This window comes from Somniosus microcephalus, chromosome 1 (genome assembly GCF_052327205.1).
Source record: "Somniosus microcephalus isolate GS21.2 chromosome 1, FLI_Smic_1.0, whole genome shotgun sequence".
Classification (NCBI taxonomy): Eukaryota; Metazoa; Chordata; class Chondrichthyes; order Squaliformes; family Somniosidae; genus Somniosus; species Somniosus microcephalus.
This window is the reverse complement of record NC_140987.1, coordinates 378,311,207-378,331,462: the sequence shown is the minus strand read 5'-3', so window position 1 is coordinate 378,331,462 and position 20,256 is coordinate 378,311,207. Positions and strand designations below refer to the sequence as shown.

At 45.4% G+C, this 20,256-nt stretch overlaps 1 protein-coding gene across 1 annotated transcript in view; it reads left to right on the top strand.

Annotated features, from left to right (window-relative positions):
• The window catches only part of klhl4 (kelch-like family member 4), a 288,626-nt gene that overhangs the window by 246,156 nt on the left and 22,214 nt on the right, over nucleotides 1–20,256 (top strand). The window contains exon 8 of the mRNA XM_085996076.1: nucleotides 1,741–1,903. Within this exon, the coding sequence (XP_085852202.1) occupies nucleotides 1,741–1,903 (163 nt within the window). The remainder of the gene's footprint in view (nucleotides 1–1,740; nucleotides 1,904–20,256) is intronic.

Genomic DNA, 20,256 nt, shown 5'->3' with positions numbered 1-20,256 from the left:
TCCACTGATCTTCAGGAACGAATCCCCGTGATGCAGAGTTGCAGGTAGGTTCGAACCTGCCTCGGCGCCAATGTTACGTCCGTGTATAATCAGACACAGACTGTGGAGAACGGTACAATAGGTGTTTACTCAACGTGGCTCAGACTGCAACTGATCTGTACAGATTACTACTCAGCGTTATATACAGGTGTGGTCACTGCCGGTACTACAGTATACATGAGCTGTAAAAAGTAGTTCCCCCCTTAAAGGTACATACATTACACATAGGTCCCACAGGTGAAAGGACTAACTCGTGGGTTGCATAAACTCCAAAGTATAAACTTCTAAAGAAATACTGCAGATATACTGTTGAATTGCTATTTTTACATTTTATTAAAGAGGTATAATCTTCATAATGATGCATTTGGCAAACTTTGTTGTTGCCTTGTAAGAATATGTTGAATAAAATCTCTTGAAGCACCTTATTGCATCATGTTCACACAACAACACTCTTAACTTCCAAGCAATAACATTTTCTTCACAGTTGGGCTCCTTTTGATTTGAAGAAAGAACAAACTTGCATTTATAAAGCACTTCTCACAACCTCAGGATGTCCCAAAGCACTTTACCATCAGTGAAGTACTTTTAAAATGTTGTCACTGATGTAAAGTAGGAGAAATTTAGAATTTAGATTGCAGCAATTCATCGCTTCACTCTATTTCACTCCACTCCCTCTTTTATGCCCCCGTCACAATTCAAATTCAAATTCCAAGTACTTGATCTGTACATTGCGTTGTCTGATTTTCCTGCACAACCACATGGCTCAGCATCTCCCAAGAGGACTGAACACTTGTAGTAACAGGATAGATAACTTGTCATCAGGAGGTTGATCTGCATTAGACCTGGAATTCTAAGCACAAATCTCTTTGACACTTCAACAAGTTTAACCTTTATTTTTCTTCAATTCACTGTTCATAGCCTATACAATTAGGATTACTTTGTTAATATACAAATGCAGAAGATTTCAGAAGTTAGAATGATGATGAGATACCAAGGTGTTACACTTTTCAGTATAAAGTTGGACTGGTTGCTGAACAAACATATGTCATCTTTCGATTTTTTGGTTGTTTAAAAAATCATCCCAAGCCTTAAGGGCTGTTTATTCTGATCCACTTTCCATACTGAGGAATATTTTAGAAGTTACTACACCTTGATCTGTTTCTCTCTCCTTCTACAATGTCCTGACACCATGATGATCGAGAAAACAAATCTCAAAAAAAATAATACATTTACATCGTGCAGAAAACTCCACAGAAAAGCTCAGTATTGTACATCATAAATTGTTACATGTGCATGGAATACTCATCACTGTAGTAGGACTTAAAATGGCTGAGGTGAGAGAACTGGACCACAAGGCTAGGTTAGTTCTGGTGATGAGTTTTCATTCTTCTGAGTTTGGTCATCTAGTTCTATTGATTAACCTTTTCTAGTTGTGTCTTTGTGGCCATTCTGAAGGGTTTAATATAATTCTGTTATGATTGTGTCTGCTTTATGAAGATTGAATTCATTTGGACTTATCGACATTTTGTGCTTTGTGAGCTGTGTTGCACAATGTTGTGTTTAGCTGTGGAATTTTTCTTTATGTTGTGAAACTGATTCTTTTTTAAGCTATAATATATTTAACACTTAACGACCACCATGCTAAATATTAAATGTTCTGATATTCTAACAGATACATGGCCAATTTTAATTTTATTTCAGGAGTAGCAGTACTTGAAGGACCAATGTATGCAGTTGGTGGACATGATGGATGGAGTTACCTTAACACAGTAGAAAGATGGGACCCACAAGCCCGTCAGTGGAACTATGTTGCCAGCATGTCAACTCCAAGAAGCACGGTGGGAGTTGCAGCATTAAATGGCAAGTAAGTAGTTGCGTTTCAGACTGGCTGTGTTAAATCTTTGCATCAACTCACAAACAAATCACATGTATAACTTTTCAATAACGTAACTTTAACCTAAACCCAACAAATGTACTTAATGCTAGATGATACAATGAGTATTGTGCTGCAGAAAACTCCAATAAGACTGAATGCGTGAATTCATTATACTAGAAACCAATAATACTCCATCTTTCGATTTAACAAAAAATTGCAGAGGTGCTGGAAATCTGAAACAACAGAAAGTGCTGGAAGTACACAGCAGGTCAGTCAGCATCTGAAAAGATATATGAATGTTGTGTGTACAGACCCTTCGATAGGACTCAAAGATAAACAGGCCCCATTACAGGACTGAACGACACAAAAGGGAGAGGGCTGGGTGATGAACAATAGGTCAAGTTTTTAAAAAAAACTGGCAAGAAAGGTGGTATAGAAAGATTATCTTCGGAGGCAGCAAAAAGGAATGAAAACAAATAGATATGGAAATTGCTAAGTAAGGCAGTGAAAAGCATGGGAAAGACAAGATGGCTAATTTGTGCTAATGGCCGGAGGCTGTCTTTGGGTATCGTCAGCATAATTGTCAATTTTCCCCTCAGAGAGACTGATGCACACAGTTTTTCTCAATGTGTGCAATATTCATCCACTCAAAATATTTTAACATTTGATATGCTGGATATCTATTTGAAGACACATTCGAAGTCCATTGTGAGCAGTGCAACACATTCAAATAGCATCTGTTTCAGGCACCCTAGTTTATGGGAATTAAGAAAAAGCAGCTTTAAAATGGGGGAGGAATGAAGTGAAAAGTGGATGGGAGAAAATTTGGTGAGAGCACAAAAATCAATGTTTTGCAGAAGTGCCCAGGGGAAGAATGAGATACAGTTATTGAAGTATGCATTGAGCTTCACTGTGGCTTGTAGGAGATCAAAGATGGAAAGGACACTGCAGGAGGGGGAGGAAGAGTTTAAGTGGTGAGTCGTAAGGAGGTCAGGTTTACAACACAGTCATCAATATAACAGATGAAGAGGTCAGGGAGGGGGCCACAATAGGATTGCAACAAAGAGTGTTCCACATAGCCTAGAAAAAGATAGGCATAGCTGGGATCTGCTCTGTTTTCTGTCCAGTAATTGCAAGTTCAAATTCAAAGACAGGCACAAAGCCAATTCCAAACAACTCAGGCTCATGTTTCAGTGAAATTTTATTTTCCCCTCCAGGCACTGAAGAGGGTAAAATAATAACAAGTTGTGCAGATGGCCGGAGGCTGTCTTTGGGTATCGGTTGTGTATATTTTCAGTTTTCCCCTCAGATGGACCGATTCACACAGCTCTTCTTAATGTATGCAGTATTCATCCACGCGAAATATTTTAACATTTGGCATGCTGGATACCTATTTGAACGCACATTAGAAATCCACTGTGAGCAGTGCAACACATTCAAATAGCATCTGGTTCAGGCACCTCAGTTTATTCAGTGAGCAGCTGAACCATACAAACTAGGAAGGAAGGTCACTGTCCCTGATTTTAATGAACTGATCCCAGCCCAGCTATCAGATGTACCCCCAGGGTTCTGGATGGTAAAACTGTCCAGGGTTTTTGCCCGCAATTGCGTTCCAGTAACCTCTACTGGAAATGCTTAAGGACGGAATTAGGCTTGCTTGTGATGCACCTGTAATGAATAGCCTGCCAGTCACTATCAAGTCTAATGCTTGAACGATGCCCACGGTGGGCAAGGTATCAAAGTGTAACTGGTGCTAATGGAACCAAAGGCAAGCAAGGAATCAACGCCTACAGGAAAAGAGTAGAGAAAACGGGTGAGCAAAAATAAGGGGGAAAAGAACAAGTAGCATTTGCTCCCAAAGAAACAGGAGAAACCTTGAGAGACACAACTGAGGGTAAGTGATATATGCTGTGACCCTATTAGTTTCTATGGAAACTGCAGCATACAGCTGGCATTAATTAGCTACCATTTACTCTGAAAGAATTTGAACAGGTGAAATGTTGCATAGCGCACTCATGTGGTGAACTATTTAGAAACTGGATTGTTCCAGCTGGTGATGGGGAGAGTACATAGCACCACCATTAATTCACACATTACTTAACCTAAGGGATTGCCAAGTGTGAAGACCATTTATTTTGTCTTCATTGTACTCATCTGTTTTGTACTATGTTTAAAAAACTTGAAGATAAATGACTTATTTCATTCCAGTGCAAAAACGAGTCAATAATCAATGTAAAATTAAAACACCTCAGAAAGGATTCATTGATAATTTTCAGTCAAGCAGTAACTGCAAGGTTCACAGGTTTAAAATTCACACTGAGCAAACCCTGCAGGCAGTGCTTGCAGTAGGAGTGCTAAAGAAATAACTTGAATTATATAGCACCTTTTATGTCCTCAGGACATCCCAAAGCATGTTACAGCCAATCAATTACTTTTGAATTGTAGTCACTGTTATTTTCTTAGCAAACATTGCATCCAATTTGTGCACAGCAAGATCCCTCCAGCAGCGGTCAGATAAATGCTGACCAGGACATCAGGAGAACTCTAATACAATAGCAAAATACTGCGGATGCTGGAAATCTGAAATAACAACAGAAAACGCTGGAAAAACTCAGCAGGCCAGGTAACATCCATGGAGAAAGAAACAGAGTTAACATTTCAGGTCGAAGACCCTTCGTCAGAACTGAGAAAAAAGCAGGAAATGAAACGGATGAAAAAGCAAGTTTGGGGGCTGGTAAATGGGGGAGGGAATGAAAGAACAAAAGGGAAGGTCTGTGAGGTGAAGAGACATTAAGAGATATTCAAGGCGAGACGAGATGATAATAGGACAGGCTAAGAAACAAAGGATGGCTCTAGATGAAGTGTGAAATGCGCTGGCAGAATGAAAGACAGCTGCCATGTGGGAGAGAAAGACAGCTGCCATCAGGAGAACTCTCCTGCTCTTCCTCATTTTCCATTTGTCTGAGCAGGCAGATAGGCCATCATCCAAAAGACAGCACCTTTGACATTGTAGCACTCACTCAGTACTGCACTGAAGTGTGCCAGCCTAGATTATGTGGGGCTTGAACCCACAACCTTCTGGCTTAAAGGTATTTCTGCCACTAAACCAAGCTACTAACGTACTTTACTGGCTGCCAAAGTTCCCTCTAAAAAATTTTTTGTGCAAGGTACCTTTAAATTTGCTGTGCTGCCACGGTCGCGCATGCGCAATATTTTAGAAGGAGCAGCTTGTGAGCAGCCTGCGCGGTATGTTCCCGATTGCTGCATGGCCACACGTGCAGCTTAGGGGGAACATTGTTGGCAGCTAATGAAAAATACAAAATACCAACAACCTATGGCATTCTTGACATAGTACAGCATTGAATTATTTCAGCTGAGCTATTTAGCAACCTTATTTATTTCAAATTAAAAAGATGCTTAGGTGGCATTACCACAGAATTGGTAATGTGTTATTTCAAGATAAGTTTATGTATAACTCGCAGAAACAGTGAGATCAACCAGGTCAATCACTTATCTATGAACTGGCCGTTCATGTTATCCAGTAGTTTGGTCAGAATGAGGTGTACGGCTGTGATATGAGATAGTATTATCTCTGACTGCTAGGCATCCAGGTGATCTGGGTAACTGCTCCCTCCCACCACAACTATATATGGAATGTTCCACATTCATTTATAAACTTGGACCTTGCTGTTTCTTTGATTTATTTTGGCGTCACTTGGAATTGAACTCCAGAATTTTTGGAAACTTTGTTTCACACATGTTAACTTTATAATGAATTTGGGTGACACAGCACAAAATCTGGGCTATATATTGTTGTCATGATGCTTCACATCAGAATGACAAGCGATTGGGAGGTATGCTTCTCATCTGAGAACAGAAAAAAAAATCCAACACACATGAAGCAGTTAAACTGGATTCAACCATTGACAAGACTCAAAGTCAGGGCCTCATTCAGTGCTTTCCCCAGTATCAGGAAGGTCCACACTGTCTAAATGTGGAAACAGGATTGCCAAATTATAGGAGAACCCTGAGCACTCAACTTGCCCATGGTCAGAAAAAAGGCAGCCAATGTTGTTAATGATAGCAATTCAGATTTGCAGCTGGTCTCAGGGCTGCCTGCAGAGGAGCATTGGAAAACCAGGTGTTCAGGCAGTTCTGCTCCTCCAATGGGAGCACTTCAGCCTCCTAAATATCTTGACATTACGGCACTGCAGCCGACATGAAAGCTGCTGTTGGTAGCAGCACGGTAGTGTAAAGGCTGCATTAGGTCACATCGGAACTTGTCCTGTGAAATAAAGAATAGATTTGCCTTTCTAATCTAGGCTTTATTAACTTAAAAATCCGGTAGCACATCTTCAACACCCAGTCCCAACTAAAGGCTGGAAAGAACTGAATTTAAGATGGCCACCACAAATCACATGACATCAACTACCAATGAGATTACAGCATATATCCCAAGGCAGGAAACAAACAACCAATCACAATACTTCTTACTAAACATACAGAATAATCACCACATTCACCCCTCCTTTTAAAATATACTCCAACCTAAATAACCTTTACAATTTATAATTAATTATTTACAACTAAAACTATGCACAGACAAAATAAAACTATTCAACATGACACAATACTAAGTGAGCAACAACAAATAGTAACATTGCACATAAGTATTAAGTATCTCTCAACTAAAACAATATAATATAATATTTCAACAATTTTAAAACATTACTATCAATTTAAAAGTCCATTTTCAATCGGTCGACCGGATATCTTGTTCGTGTCGACCTTCTTAACCTTGGTGAAATTCCTTGCCCTCCCACACCAGGAGACACAGAAGTATCTTCTGCAGGAAGGCTATCCATATCCCGATTTTCAACGGTTTCTGGATTAGAAATCCCATCAGGAGGTAAACTGGGACGGTCATGAACATCCATCGAGGGCTGACTAATAGAAGTATAATTATCTGCAGTCGGATTGGAAATATTCGTAGTATCTGTAACAGCATCCACATTATCTGAATCATGACTATTGTTAATATCCTCAGAAGAGGGCTGGCCACCACAAGGAGCCAAGTCTTTAATTGAAACGGTACTTTCTTTCCCATCTTGGAATCGAATATGAGCATATTGGGAATTTGCCTCCAACAGCTCCACCTCCTCCACTAAAGGATCATATTTTGACAATCTAACATGGCGCCGAAGCAGCACAGGTCCCTGCATAGTAAGCCATGAAGGTACCGAATATCCTGTAGTAGATCTCCGCGGATAGTTAAAGAGCCTTTCATGGGGGGTCACATTAGTAGCCATTGAAAGCAATGATCTAATGGAATGCAGGGCATCAGGCAGTACCATTTCCCACTGTGTATTCTTAAGGTTCCGGGATGTCAAAGCCAACATAATTGCCTTCCAGATCACCCCATTGTATCGTTCGCACTGTCCATTACCCTGGGGATTATACGGGGTAGTTCTGCTAGTAGAAATTCCCCGACTCTGAAGGTATTCCTTCAACTGGGAAGACATAAAAGAACTTCCCTGATCCGAATGGATATACGCAGGCATCCCAAAGATGACAAAAAGTTGAGTCAGACATTTGATAACTGTAGCAGCTGATACATCTGCACAAGGAAAAGCAAAAGGGAACCTTGAAAACTCATCCACAACAGTAAATATATATCGGTTTTGAGTAGTTGAAGGAAGAGGCCCCTTGAAATCGACGCTCAAACGTTCAAAAGGAGAAGTAGCCTTTATAAGATGAGCTCGTTGAGGCTTAAAGAAATTCGGTTTACACCGAGCACAGATAGAACATGATGAAGTCATCCGCTTGACGTCTTCAACTGAAAAGGGCAAATTCTTACTGCGTACGAAGTGTATCATCCTCGTAACCCCAGGATGGCATAAGGCATTATGAAGATTAATAAGCGTATCTCCGTGAATCACAGAACAATAAGCCCTTGACAGCGCATCAGCAGCAACATTATCCTTCCCCGGACGATAAACTATATCAAAATGGTAACATGCCAACTCAATCCTCCACCTCATTATTTTATCATTCTTAATCTTTCCAAAATGTTTGACATCAAACATAAAGGACACAGACTTTTGATCAGTTACCAACGTAAAATGTCGCCCCGATAAATAATGTCTCCATTTACGCAGTGCTTCTACTATTGCATACGCCTCTTTCTCTATTGAAGAATGCCTTTTTTCACTATTGTTCAAGGTACGTGAGAAAAAGGCCACAGGTCTTCCATTTTGGTTCAGAGTAGCCCCAATTGCAAAATCAGAAGCGTCCGTCTCAATCACAAAAGGAACCTGCTCATCAATAGAATGCACAACTGCTCCAAGGATATCCTTTTTAAAATTATCAAAACACGTCCTGGCCTCCCATGATAGAGGATATGTCGTAACCCAAATAAGAGGCCGGATCTTCTGTGAAAAATTTGCAATCCAATTAGAATTGTAAGAAAACAGTCCAACAACTCGTTGCAAAGCCTTAGAATTAGTAGGACAAGGTAAATCAATCAATGGTCGCAGACGTTCTGGGTCTGGTTTAATCTTGTTTCCCGAGATAATGTACCCCAGTAGATTTACCTCAGTGGTCGAAAAAGTACACTTCTCTTTATTGAAAGTTAAACCAACTTTTTCCGCAGCTTGAAGGAATCTTTCTAAATTAGAATCATGCTCCACCCTTGATTTGCCACACACCGTGATGTCATCTAAATATGAAAAGGTGTCAGAGAGAGAGTTATCACTTATAAAAGCATCCATTGCCCGTTGAAAACAAGCAACACCATTAGTAACACCAAATGGTATTCGGCAAAACTGATACAGCTTTCCACCAGCCTCAAAGGCCGTATATGGTTGATCCTTCTTAACAATAGGAATCTGATGATAAGCACTCTTTAGGTCAATAGTGCTAAAAACCTTATACTGAGATACTTTATTGATAAGCTCATCAATCTTAGGCAAAGGGTACGCATCTAATTGAGTATACCTATTAATAGTTTGGGAATAGTCTATCACCATTCGTTTCTTATGTCTCTCGTTAGTCGTGACAACTACCTGTGCCCGCCAAGGCGAACAACTAGGTTCAATGATTCCTTCCAATAAGAGACGTTGAACTTCAGAATTAATAAATTCTCTATCCTGACTGCTATACCTTCTTGACTTGGTAGCAATTGGCTTACAATCCGGCATCAAATTGGAAAAAAGTGATAATGGAGAAATGGATAAAGAGGTTAATCCACAAATAGATAAAGGTGGCTTAGTCCCTCCAAATGAAAGACTGAGACTCTCGTGTAACTGAAGCACATCATGACCAATCAAAATATCTGCACAGAGATTAGGCAAAACAGATAGGCGTATATCAGTATACGTATTACCTAGAAGAATCAATTTCACAAGGCAACAACCAGCTACTTGTGAAGTGAGAGTCGTCTGAGCCATACACACCTGATAGGAAACAGGCGAAATTTTCAAATACTTCTCCTTTGCAAACTGAAGACTTATAAAACTCTCGGTACTGCCCGTATCTATAAGGGCCTTCACTTCCAACCCATTAACTTGGGCCGTAACTATAGCTTTGTTTAGGCCATGAGCAAATGCAGCAGAAATTGATGCAATAAACACCCTATCTAAAGGCTGAATAGTCACAGAGGAGGTAATTGAACCTGATGATTTACACACACGTGCGTAATGACTTCTCTTGCCGCATTTACTACACACAGCCTCCCGAGCAGGACACTTCAGACGAGGGTGCTGGACGTTCCCACGAAAATAACACTTCTGAATCCTAGAGGCAACAGCCGCTGAAGTAGAAACTGTTTCAGAATCTAGTAAACCACTCCTATTAAGTCCACATAATTCCTTTTCATCCGGAACTGCCGAAACCACAGTCACAGGCTGATTAAAAAGAGCATAAGAATCCGAACTTCTCTGAGCCACATCCAATGTAGAAGCTTGCTCAAAAGCACTCTTAAGATCCAAAGTCTTATTTTCTAACAACCGCTGACGAATTGATCTAGACAGTAATCCATTAATAAAAGCATCCCGTACCGATTCTTCCTTATATTCTTCAGCCGTCACGGCCTTATAATTACAGTTAACACTAAGGCACCGAAGTGCTTGTAAATAAGTATCCAAAGATTCTCCCACCTGCTGCCTACGGGCAGATAGAAGGTGACGTGCAAATACCTCATTCTTTGGTTTAACAAAAATCTTTTCCAATGTAGAAATAGCCACTTCGTAAGTTTTACAGTCCAAAATATACTTATACACATCCGGAGCAATGTAGTTGATCAGCATATTCAGCTTATTTAGAGACTCTTGATCCAACACGCCCAAAAAGTTTTTAAATGTACAATACCAATGTTTCCATTTATCATCCACTCCTGCAGAATTAGGGTCAGCATTGAATCATTCTGGTTGAAGATATTGCTCCATTCTGACATAAAGTTAATAAATTGAAATAAAGAATAGATTTGCCTTTCTAATCTAGGCTTTATTAACTTAAAAATCCGATAGCACATCTTCAACACCCAGTCCCAACTAAAGGCTGGAAAGAACTGAATTTAAGATGGCCACCACAAATCACATGACATCAACTACCAATGAGATTACAGCATATATCCCAAGGCAGGAAACAAACAACCAATCACAATACTTCTTACTAAACATACAGAATAATCACCACATCCTGTTTACACAATCACAGGTCATTTTTGATAATGTCACATATGGATTACTTTAACTTTGCATGGCAAGGATGTTGACCGGAACAACTAACAGCATTCATGCCAAATGATAATACCATCCACTATCTGTATCGCCACGGGAGCAGCACCCGTTTATGTAATAACAGCTCAAGACACATATCAATTTATCGGGAAAAGTAGCGCAAGGAACATATCTTGAGGAGAGTGTAATTCGGATTTCTCACCAATTTATGAAAAGTAGGGGTTTTGAGACATAATGAGCAATAACTTGCAACAGATTGAACAACAATGACAATGGCCAATCTACATTATAGCAATAATTTGACTCTGGAGTGGAATCCATCTTAGGTTTATTCTGAATAAGAAACGCAGACTGGGCAATACATGTTGAAAAATCTTACGTGGGGAAAGATGCTAAAACAAAGGCTGTAGTACTCAAGATATTCAGGAGGAGAATCAATGATCATTTACATCACTTGTCACTCCACCAGTGGCAGCCATTCTACTCTCTAATTCCATCGGGACCAATCACATTAAATTGAATAAACAATTTTAAGGATGTATTAATACTCCACATAGACTGACCTTTAATCTTGTCCATTGTTCTTTGGGGAAAGAACAGAACTCCATAGCACTTAACAATGTAAAAATAGCAATTGGAATTTAATCATTGCTAATTAGAACCTGACTCCCTGTAGTATTGTGAGAAGCTGTAAAACTACATTGATTTAAGCCATTCTGACATCATGGTAGTTAATGAGCCCCCACAAAACCATGATATCTCTTGCAAAGTCCTATCCATTTAATGAAACTGTTTGCAAACCTTATTAAAAAGTAACTCTTTCCCACCCTCCTTTTGTCATGTAACAACCGAAAGGAGACAGGAAATTTGCTCACCTGAAATAATATGGACAAATCCAGATTTTGCCGCTAGTTTTCTTACAGGTGGATCACTTTCTACTTGACTTGCATTCACTTCCGCCCTCACTCCCTCCTCCCTTCCCAAATTTTCTCCCTCTCTTGAGGTGCTGCCATGTGCATGGGGATGTTTTCAGGGGTTTTGGCAGCCCTCTGGTATCTCAGTCAAGTTGCTGTTTTTCATGCATCAACCTTGTCAGTGAGTGCCTATTTTTCCATGGTAAGCATCACAGCTGAGTCTAATCCTGTCTTCATCCACACCCACACGTATACATACATTCCAGCAGAGGTCTGAAGAGGGACGAGCAGGAACACCCAGTTTAAACTGAGGACACCAAGTCCAATGTCAACAGCCCTATTGCCACCCCAACTGAGATCAACTAACTCAGCACGGCCTGAGAATCAGAGCTGGGACTCCCTGTGAAGGAATAAGCCATAAAACCTATTCAGAAAAATGCACTATTCTATGAAAGTATTCTGGCCTTATTAAAACATGACAAACTGGGTCTGGAAATCTAGAAACCTAATGATGAAAAAGCTGTGAAAGCATTCTGGCTATTGAGATAAGATAAGTTGTTGACACTGAATCAATAACCTTATTGAAACAGAAGGTATAAGGCTCCTAAAGCCTGAACCTTTGAGAACAAGACAATAGTTACCCGGTGTTCTCATTTACACCTCGTAAAGGAGCACATAAAAGTAACAAACATCTGCCTTCATAAAAATGATACCAAGTAGAGCGCACCTGCTGTTGTACTGCTTTTTATGATAAATTTAGAACACCTAGGGGGAGAAATTCGGTTTGTTGCGCCACCCATTAGTGCCTAAAGAGGCCGAGAAGTGGGACGGTAACCAACTAGCGCCCGGGCGCAGCGAACCCTGCGCCTCCTCCCATATTGAGCGGACATTTTGCACCAGTGTTAAACCTTAGCGCCCGCTCGCGGGCGCAGGCAGATCATGATGTCATTTCAGTGTGCAACGCCGTTTGGGCACCCCGGACTGGAAATTCAGTGGCGCGCCCCTCCGTTCCGCCTGGCGCTAATAAGGAGAGCTTACCTGGAACGTTCCCCAGTCGCTGTGGGGCTGGGGGGGCGTTCTTTAAAGAGGACTGCTGTGGTATAAAAGCGGCAGCCATTTTTAGAGCACAACTTCTTCGAGAGTTAGAGAGAGTTGCTGAGCTGCACACTGAGAGCCATTTCACCACTGAGCCAGTGCTGGCAGAAGAACTTCAGCCTTCTGACCATCACCTTGCTGTTGGTGAGCATATCAAACGGGGAGACTTTCTGTGCGCACTTATTATGGGGGCTGCATTGGAGGGGAACGTCCTGCTGCTAAATCATCTGGAAAGGGCACAGACACGCAGGGAGAGAGGGGCAGGCATGGCCAGACGGAGGAGGGCCAACAGACGTCGCCACACCAGACCTTACGCTGCCAGGGTTTTCCGACAGCAGTTTTCCTACTTGAACATGTCGGAGGAGCAGTGTATCAGAAGGCTGCGCTTTAGAAAGGAGGTGGTGACTGAGCTGTGCCACCTGCTTCAGCCAGATCTGCAGCCTCAGATAAGGTGCAGGACATCTCTGTCGGTGGCTGTGAAGATGACTGTTGCCCTAAATTTCTATGCAAGCGGCTCCTTTCAGGCCGCAACAGGGGACATAGCCAACACCTCGCAGTTTGCAGTGCATTGCTGCAGCCGTCAAGTGACTGATGCCCTGTTTAAAAGGAGGCGGCAGTACATCTCCTTCCCAATGACCCCGGACAAGCAGCGGGAGCGCGCAGAGGGCTTCGCAGCAATAGCGGACTTCCCCATGGTGCAGCGTGCCATTGACTGCACGCATGTGGCTTTGCGGGCGCCTGTATTGAATCCGGAGGAGTTCCGCAACCGCAAGGGGTCCATTCCTTGAATGTCCAGCTGGTCTGTGACCACCGACAGCTGATCCTCGCAGTGAATGCACAGTTCCCAGGCAGCAGCCACGACGCCTTCATCCTGCGCCAGACTTCTGTTGCAGACCTTTTCGAGGCCCCGGCTCACCCAGGAGGCTGGCTTCTCGGGGACAAGGGCTATCCTCTGTGCCCATGGCTGATGACCCCGCTCCATTTGCCCAGCACCCTGCTGAAGAACGCTACAATGCGAGCCATGAGGCGACGAGGAACGTTGTGGAGCACACAATCGGCGTGCTGAAGCAACGGTTCCGCTGTCTGGACCATTCCGGAGGAGCCCTGCAGTACTCGCATGAGCGAGTCTCCCACTTCGTGGTTGTATGTTGCATGCTCCATAACCTTGCTATCCTACGGACCCAGCCAATGCCACCAGACATTGAAGCACCAGCGGAGGAGGAGGAGGAGGAGAAGCAGGACCATGATGGGAGGGAGGCACAAACTGGAAGGGCCGTCCATCAGAGGCTGATCAGAAGTCGCTTCTAGGCCCCTCTCACGGAATGCATGCTGACATTCCAAGAAGACGAATGGAACCGTTCTGATACCCCAAAGCCTGTGAAGGGCAAAATGCATGTAAATAGCAGACATGGCCATTGTAAATAAAGAAAGTTTTTTATTGTACAAAATGTGCTTCCTTCCAACAAGACAAAGCAATGGCAACTGAAAGCAGAACTAACACACTGACACATAAGTGCCTCGCACACCCGGGAGACTGCCCAGAACATAACTAACATTCAGACCAGCATCCTCGGCCCTGATTTCTACAAATAAGATGTTTCAGCAGCACCTTCTACTCTTTCCCCCTTGATGGTGATCTGCTTCTCTTGCGAGATTGGCCCCTTCCCTCCCTGCAGCTCCTCCGTAATGGGAACCCAGTGGCTGCAGCAAGGCTGGGGGAGGCCTGCTGACTGTCCGAAAATGCAGATGCCCCTGAGGGACGGCCTGGACGACCTCTGGGCCTGGAGGGCCCGGCTGCTGACTGCTCCATCTGTGCATGGGTGGAAGCAGTCTGTCCTGCAGGTGGTGGCAGCTGCAGTGGAGACGTACCAGCGGTGGCATCAGGAATGCTGTCATCCTGAGAGCGGACAGCAGCTCCCTGGTCGGCCGACACACTGGCACTCTGACGGGGCAGCACCGCAGCATGCGCAGCAATCGGATGGTCCACAGATTGCCGGCCTGCTGTGGTGCTGCAAGGGCCCCGGGTAATCCTGCCTAATCCAGCGAGGGTGGCAGCAGTCAGTGGTCGCGTGGCCTCAATCTGCGTCTGCATTAGACCAGCGAGTGACTGTGTGGCAGCACTCAGCAGTTGCATGGCAGGTGCCAGTGCTTCGGTGAAGCCCTGGACAATCCTTTCCAGTGCTGTCCCGAAGCCCTGGACAATCCTTTCCAGTGCTGTCCCGAAGCCCTGGACAATCCTTTCCAGTGCTGTCCTGAAGCCCTGGACAGTCCTTTCCAGTGCTGTCCCAAAGCCCTGGACAATCCTTTCCAGTGCTGTCCCGAAGCCATGGACAGTCCTTTCCAGTGCTGTCCTGAAGTCCGACGCACTCCTTGCCTGGGCTGCACCGAAGTCTTGGACACTCATTGCCAATGTCTCAATGGATTCAGGCATCCTTGCCACTGCAGCCTTGAGCTCACTGTGCCTCAGCCCAGCCTGGGTGCTCATTTCTGCGAGGGCACGCACCTCTTCTGCACTCTGTGCAGCAGCACTCGCGGCCTGACTCGCCCTCCGGGGAGACGGCCCCCAATCTTCCCTACCCCCCTTGCGTTGCTGCAGCCCGCTGGTTCCTGGAACTGGTTCCTCCTCAGAGCATTCCCCCCCCGCTCCCCTCCAGGGAAGTAGTCTCCCCAGTCTGCAGAGGGGCTGGCTCGCCTGAGGGTGGTAGGGATAGTCCGGCTTCCTCCTGCTCGTCGCCTCCGGAGCCAGTGGCAGTGGCAGCTTGAGGGCCCGGCTCCCGAGCTGGTGATGCAGCATCTGAAAGCAGGGAGGTTGAAGAGTGGCTTTAGCAAAAGGACAGGGTGGCAGCAAGGGATGCATGAGTGCTGCAATGCACTGACTTGGGTCCAAAGTGAAAAAGCATGCTGGTGGGGGGAACAAGTGGAAGGAGAGAGCTCAAAAAGGTGATGACCTTACCATCACTGTGCACAATGGGATCGGCAGCTCCAGAGGTGACAGGACCACTCATCCGGCTTCCAACAATCTGGTGGACTCGCTCCTCGAGGTCTGTGAGGGTCTGCAGGTGAGGCCGGCCTCCTCCGGTACGAAGCTGCTCCCTACGGTTCCTGACCAGCTTGGCCTGCAGGAGAAAGGACGGGAAGTGATGAAACATGCTGCCCTGAGCTGACATTACATGCCCCCCATGGTAGAATAGCCCTTACATTATGCACTGAGCTGAATGTGCGTGTGTGTTTCTAGAAAGGGCCAAGGGTGCAGGCTGGCAGATGGCCATTTGGACTTTGCGCACCCTCTGGCCATAAAGTCAGGTGCAGATGGAAGGATGAAGATGAATGTGAAAAAGGCACTCACCCTAACGACCCGAGTGAGGTCGTTGAACTTCTTCCTGCATTGCACAGGAGTCCTGGGCACCACGCTGCTGGAGGTGACTCTTTGGGCAACATCCCTCCAAGCTCCGCGGTATTCGCTCTGATGAGGCCTCCTGCCATTCTCGGGGTACAGCACAGCTCGCCGGCGCTCCACTGCGCCAACCAGATCATCCAATGCCCCATCGCTAAAGCTCTCCGCTCTCTGCCTGACCCTCTCCATGTCTTGGAAGTTTTGAACGCCACAGGTAAGTCACCGCCGATTTTGAGGCCTACAAGGCGTAGAGTGTGGCTGCTGATGTTAATTGACCCACCCCTTTAAGAGCTGGCTGGCGCCAGTGTGTCTCAGGGAAATCGATTATTGAAAGCACCTGCGCTGCGCCCGGCCACCGAGAAATTGAGTAGCACCGCCGGGTTAGCACCTTAAGAGTACCGTGCAGCACCTGATTTAGCACCGCAATCACCTTCGGGGCGCTGCAACCCAATATCGCTCGAGGTGGCGATAAGTTGCGCCTGGCGCTAAACTTTGCGTACCGCCAATACTAGCGCCCCAAGCAGTGCGATACCAAATTTATCCCCCCTAGAGACATAATTCTGTAGTGCTACCAGCTGAGGTGACTGTAAGAACTGCAGGGGTCAGCAGAAAAATGAGTAGAGATAATTAGCTTACATCAGCAGAAAACCTTAACGGAAACACCACTGGAAAAGAGTATCAATATTGAACTCTCAAATGGATTAAAGACTCGCTTAAAGGGGCAAAGCGATTATCAGCTTCAGAGCTAGCTCTGAAAGTCTCCAACTCTTTGTAGCTCGGGGAACAAAGGTACTGTGTTTGATTTTGGTGGATATCTTGAATGAACTTTAAGAACTGTAAAACTGTAGTGAAGTTAAGATTTGAGAGTAAGCATCTCTGATAAGATGGTAAAGCTTTCTCTTTTTGGAACTGTTAATGTTGCGATTCATTCACCAACTGTAAATTATATGTCGGTTCTTTAATAAATCTATATATTTTTAGAATTGTCTCATATAATACTTCTGTATCAAACTCGCAAACTCAATCTCTGTACACTCTTTGGTGAGGAGTTGCAGAATTCTGGGGGAGTTTTCCATACCCTCATAATATCCGGAACGTTACAGTTTAGCTAAACTTATTAAAAGTTGTTGTGTCTCAAGGGGTTTTATACCCTTACCTATATAACAATTAAGAAGGACTCTGGGGTGGAGAGTTTAGTTAACGGCCATTTTATTTACAATGTGCTTCTTCACTCAATGCACTACATTTCCCATAGTGCATTGCAAATCACCACTACGGTATCCCATGTGGGACAATTCTAATACACATTCAAAATACACAACATATTTCCTCCCCCTTAAAATAGACTGTCCACAAAACAGAATAACTGAAAATCACTATAACTTTGGAAGAGAGGGTAGACTGCCTCTACACTCCGCTAACCCTGGGGATTATTCTGCCCCATGCACACCGGTTAGCACTAACTGTAACTAAGGCGCTCTGGAGGCTGCCTTTTTCTTTGGGGGTAACGCCTAGTCTCAGGAGCAGGCTCTGGCTGGCTCTCCCGTGACCCTGCAGGCGTGGCTTCCTCCCTCGATGGCACAAGAGTGGATGGTGCCACCATCTCAGGGTCGGACGACCAGTCCCTGCTGGAGCCCCCAGCAGGTCCTTGATCCTTTGTTTCTTGGGTTACCTGTGGCGACTGTCTTGGCAGTAACTGGTCTACATGCCGTCTCCATGTTCGGTCGTCTCCGGTGCGGACTCGGTATGAAATGGGGCCCGTCTTTTGAATGACCGTAGCCAGGACCCACCGCTCCGGGGTGGTGTAGTTACACGCGAGGACTTTGCCCCCCACCACAAAGTGTCGTTCTTTGGACCTCTGAGCTCGTCTGCTGACTTGATCCTGCTGATTGGCGTGCACCACTGCTTCTGTGGACGTTGGCCTCAGCAGGTCAAGGCGTGTCCGTAGCTGCCTTCCCATGCGTAGGTAAGCAGGAGATGCTCCAGTCGTAGCATGAGGCGTGTTTCGGTATTTCAGCAAGAAAGCATTCAGGCACTGCTTTAGAGGAGCATCACTTCTTGCCGCTTTCAACACGCGTTTCAGCGTTCTGACAAATCTCTCCGCCAATCCATTCATGGATGGATCATAAGGCACGGAGAACGTGTGCTGGATTCCATTGCTCTTGACGAACTCCTTCATCTCCTGGGATGCGAACTGTGTTCCATTGTTGGTTACGATCTGCTCCGGCAGACCAAATCGCCCGAACATCTCTCTGAGTCTCGATAGTTTTCTCCGTAGTGGTAGTGGACATTACTGCAACCTCCGGCCATTTGGAATGGGAGTCCACCGCGACCAGGAACATCGCTCCTTCCACTGGTCCCGCGAGGTCCAGATGGATCCGTTGCCACGGTGTCGCCGGCCATTCCCATGGATGCAGTGGCGCTGCTCTTGGCGTATCCCTGGTTGTCTTGCATGATGGGCATGATTTCGCTTCAACTTCAATTTCATGCTCCAGACCAGGCCACCAGAAGTAACTTCGTGCCAGCTCCTTCATCCGGACAATACCACAATGTCTTGAGTGCAGCTCGTTGAGGACATGTTTCCGCAGCTTTGGTGGTATGATCACTCGCATGCCCCAAAGGAGGCATCCTGACGTGACAGACAACTCCTTCCCTCTTGACAGGTAAGGTAGGAGCTCAGGTGGTGTGTCTGACACCCGTGATCCGTCTCCTCGCATCACCCGATCCAGCTCCTTGGATAGCGTAGGGTCGACTCTGTTCTCTTTCTTGACCTGCCGGGCCGTGACAGGGGCATTGCTCACCATGTCAAAGTAGAAAATCTTCTGCTCACAGCCTTCAGAGGGCACAGGCAGCGGAAGTCTTGACAATCCGTCCGCATTGCCATGTGCTGCTGACCTCCAGTACTTGATGTTGTAATTGTGAGCGTTTAATATCAGCGCCCAGCGCTGCATCCTGCACGCTGCCAGGGAGGGTATTCCTGTGTGTGGACCAAAGATCGATGTCAGAGGACGATGATCCGTCAGCAAGGTGAATTTCCTTCTGAACAAGTAGTGATGGAACTTCTTGATTCCAAAGATGATGCCCAAAGCCTCTTTTTCGATCTGCGGGTATTTCACCTCCGCCTTGCTCAGGGACCTTGACGCGAATGCAATCGGCTTCTCTTCGCCTGAGGGAAAGATGTGGGACACGACCGCGCCGACGCCATAAGGCGATGCGTCAAAGGCCAGTTGAATCTGCAATGACGGGTCAAAGTGCGTCAACACTCTGGGGTCCGTCAAAGCTGCTTTGGCTTTCTTGAATGCAGCTTCGCACTCCTTTGTCCACGCCCAGGCCTTGCCCTGACACAGCAACTCATGTAATGGCTTCAACAGTGATGCCAGCTGTGGAATAAACTTTCCGTAATAGTTCAGGAGACCTAAGAATGACCGCAGCTGGCCGACATTTGTAGGTGCAGGAGCGTCGGCAATGGCTTTCACTTTTGTCGGTGCTGTGTGTAGGCCGTCCACGTCGATGACATGGCCTAGGCACTCCACTGATGGATTGAAAAATTCGCATTTGTCCTTGTGAACGTGTAAGCCATATTCTTCAAGTCTTCCGAGTGTCTTCGTCAGGTTCTGCAGATGCACGTTGTCGTCCTTTCCTGTGACAAGGATATCGTCGAGATAACATTGTACCCCTGGAATGCCGCTTAAGATCTGGTCCATAGCCCGCTGAAACAATGCTGGTGCTGGCGTTATACCAAAGGGTAGGCGGCAGTACCTGTAGAGGCCCTTGTGGGTGGTGATGGTGAGGTACTTCTGTGAGTCCTCTTCTACATGCATCTGCAAGTAGGCTTGGCATAGATCAATCTTGCTAAACTTCTGACCGCCTGCTAGACCCGCGAAAAGATCTTCAATGATGGGGAGGGAGTACTGTTCAGCTGAGAGCACAGGATTCACTGTTACTTTGAAATCTCCACATAAGCGAACCGCGCCGTCACTCTTCATCACTGGTACCACGGGCATGGCCCACTCACTGTGCGAAACCGGCACCAGGACCCCTATCTTGACCAGACGCTCCAGGTCAGCCTCCACCTTTGGTCTGAGGGCGTAGGGAACATTCCTGGCCTTCAGGAATCATGGCTGGCTGTCAGGCTTCACCTTGAGTTTGACCGTAATCCCCTTCATACTCCCCAATTCTCCGTCAAAGACAGCCGCATGC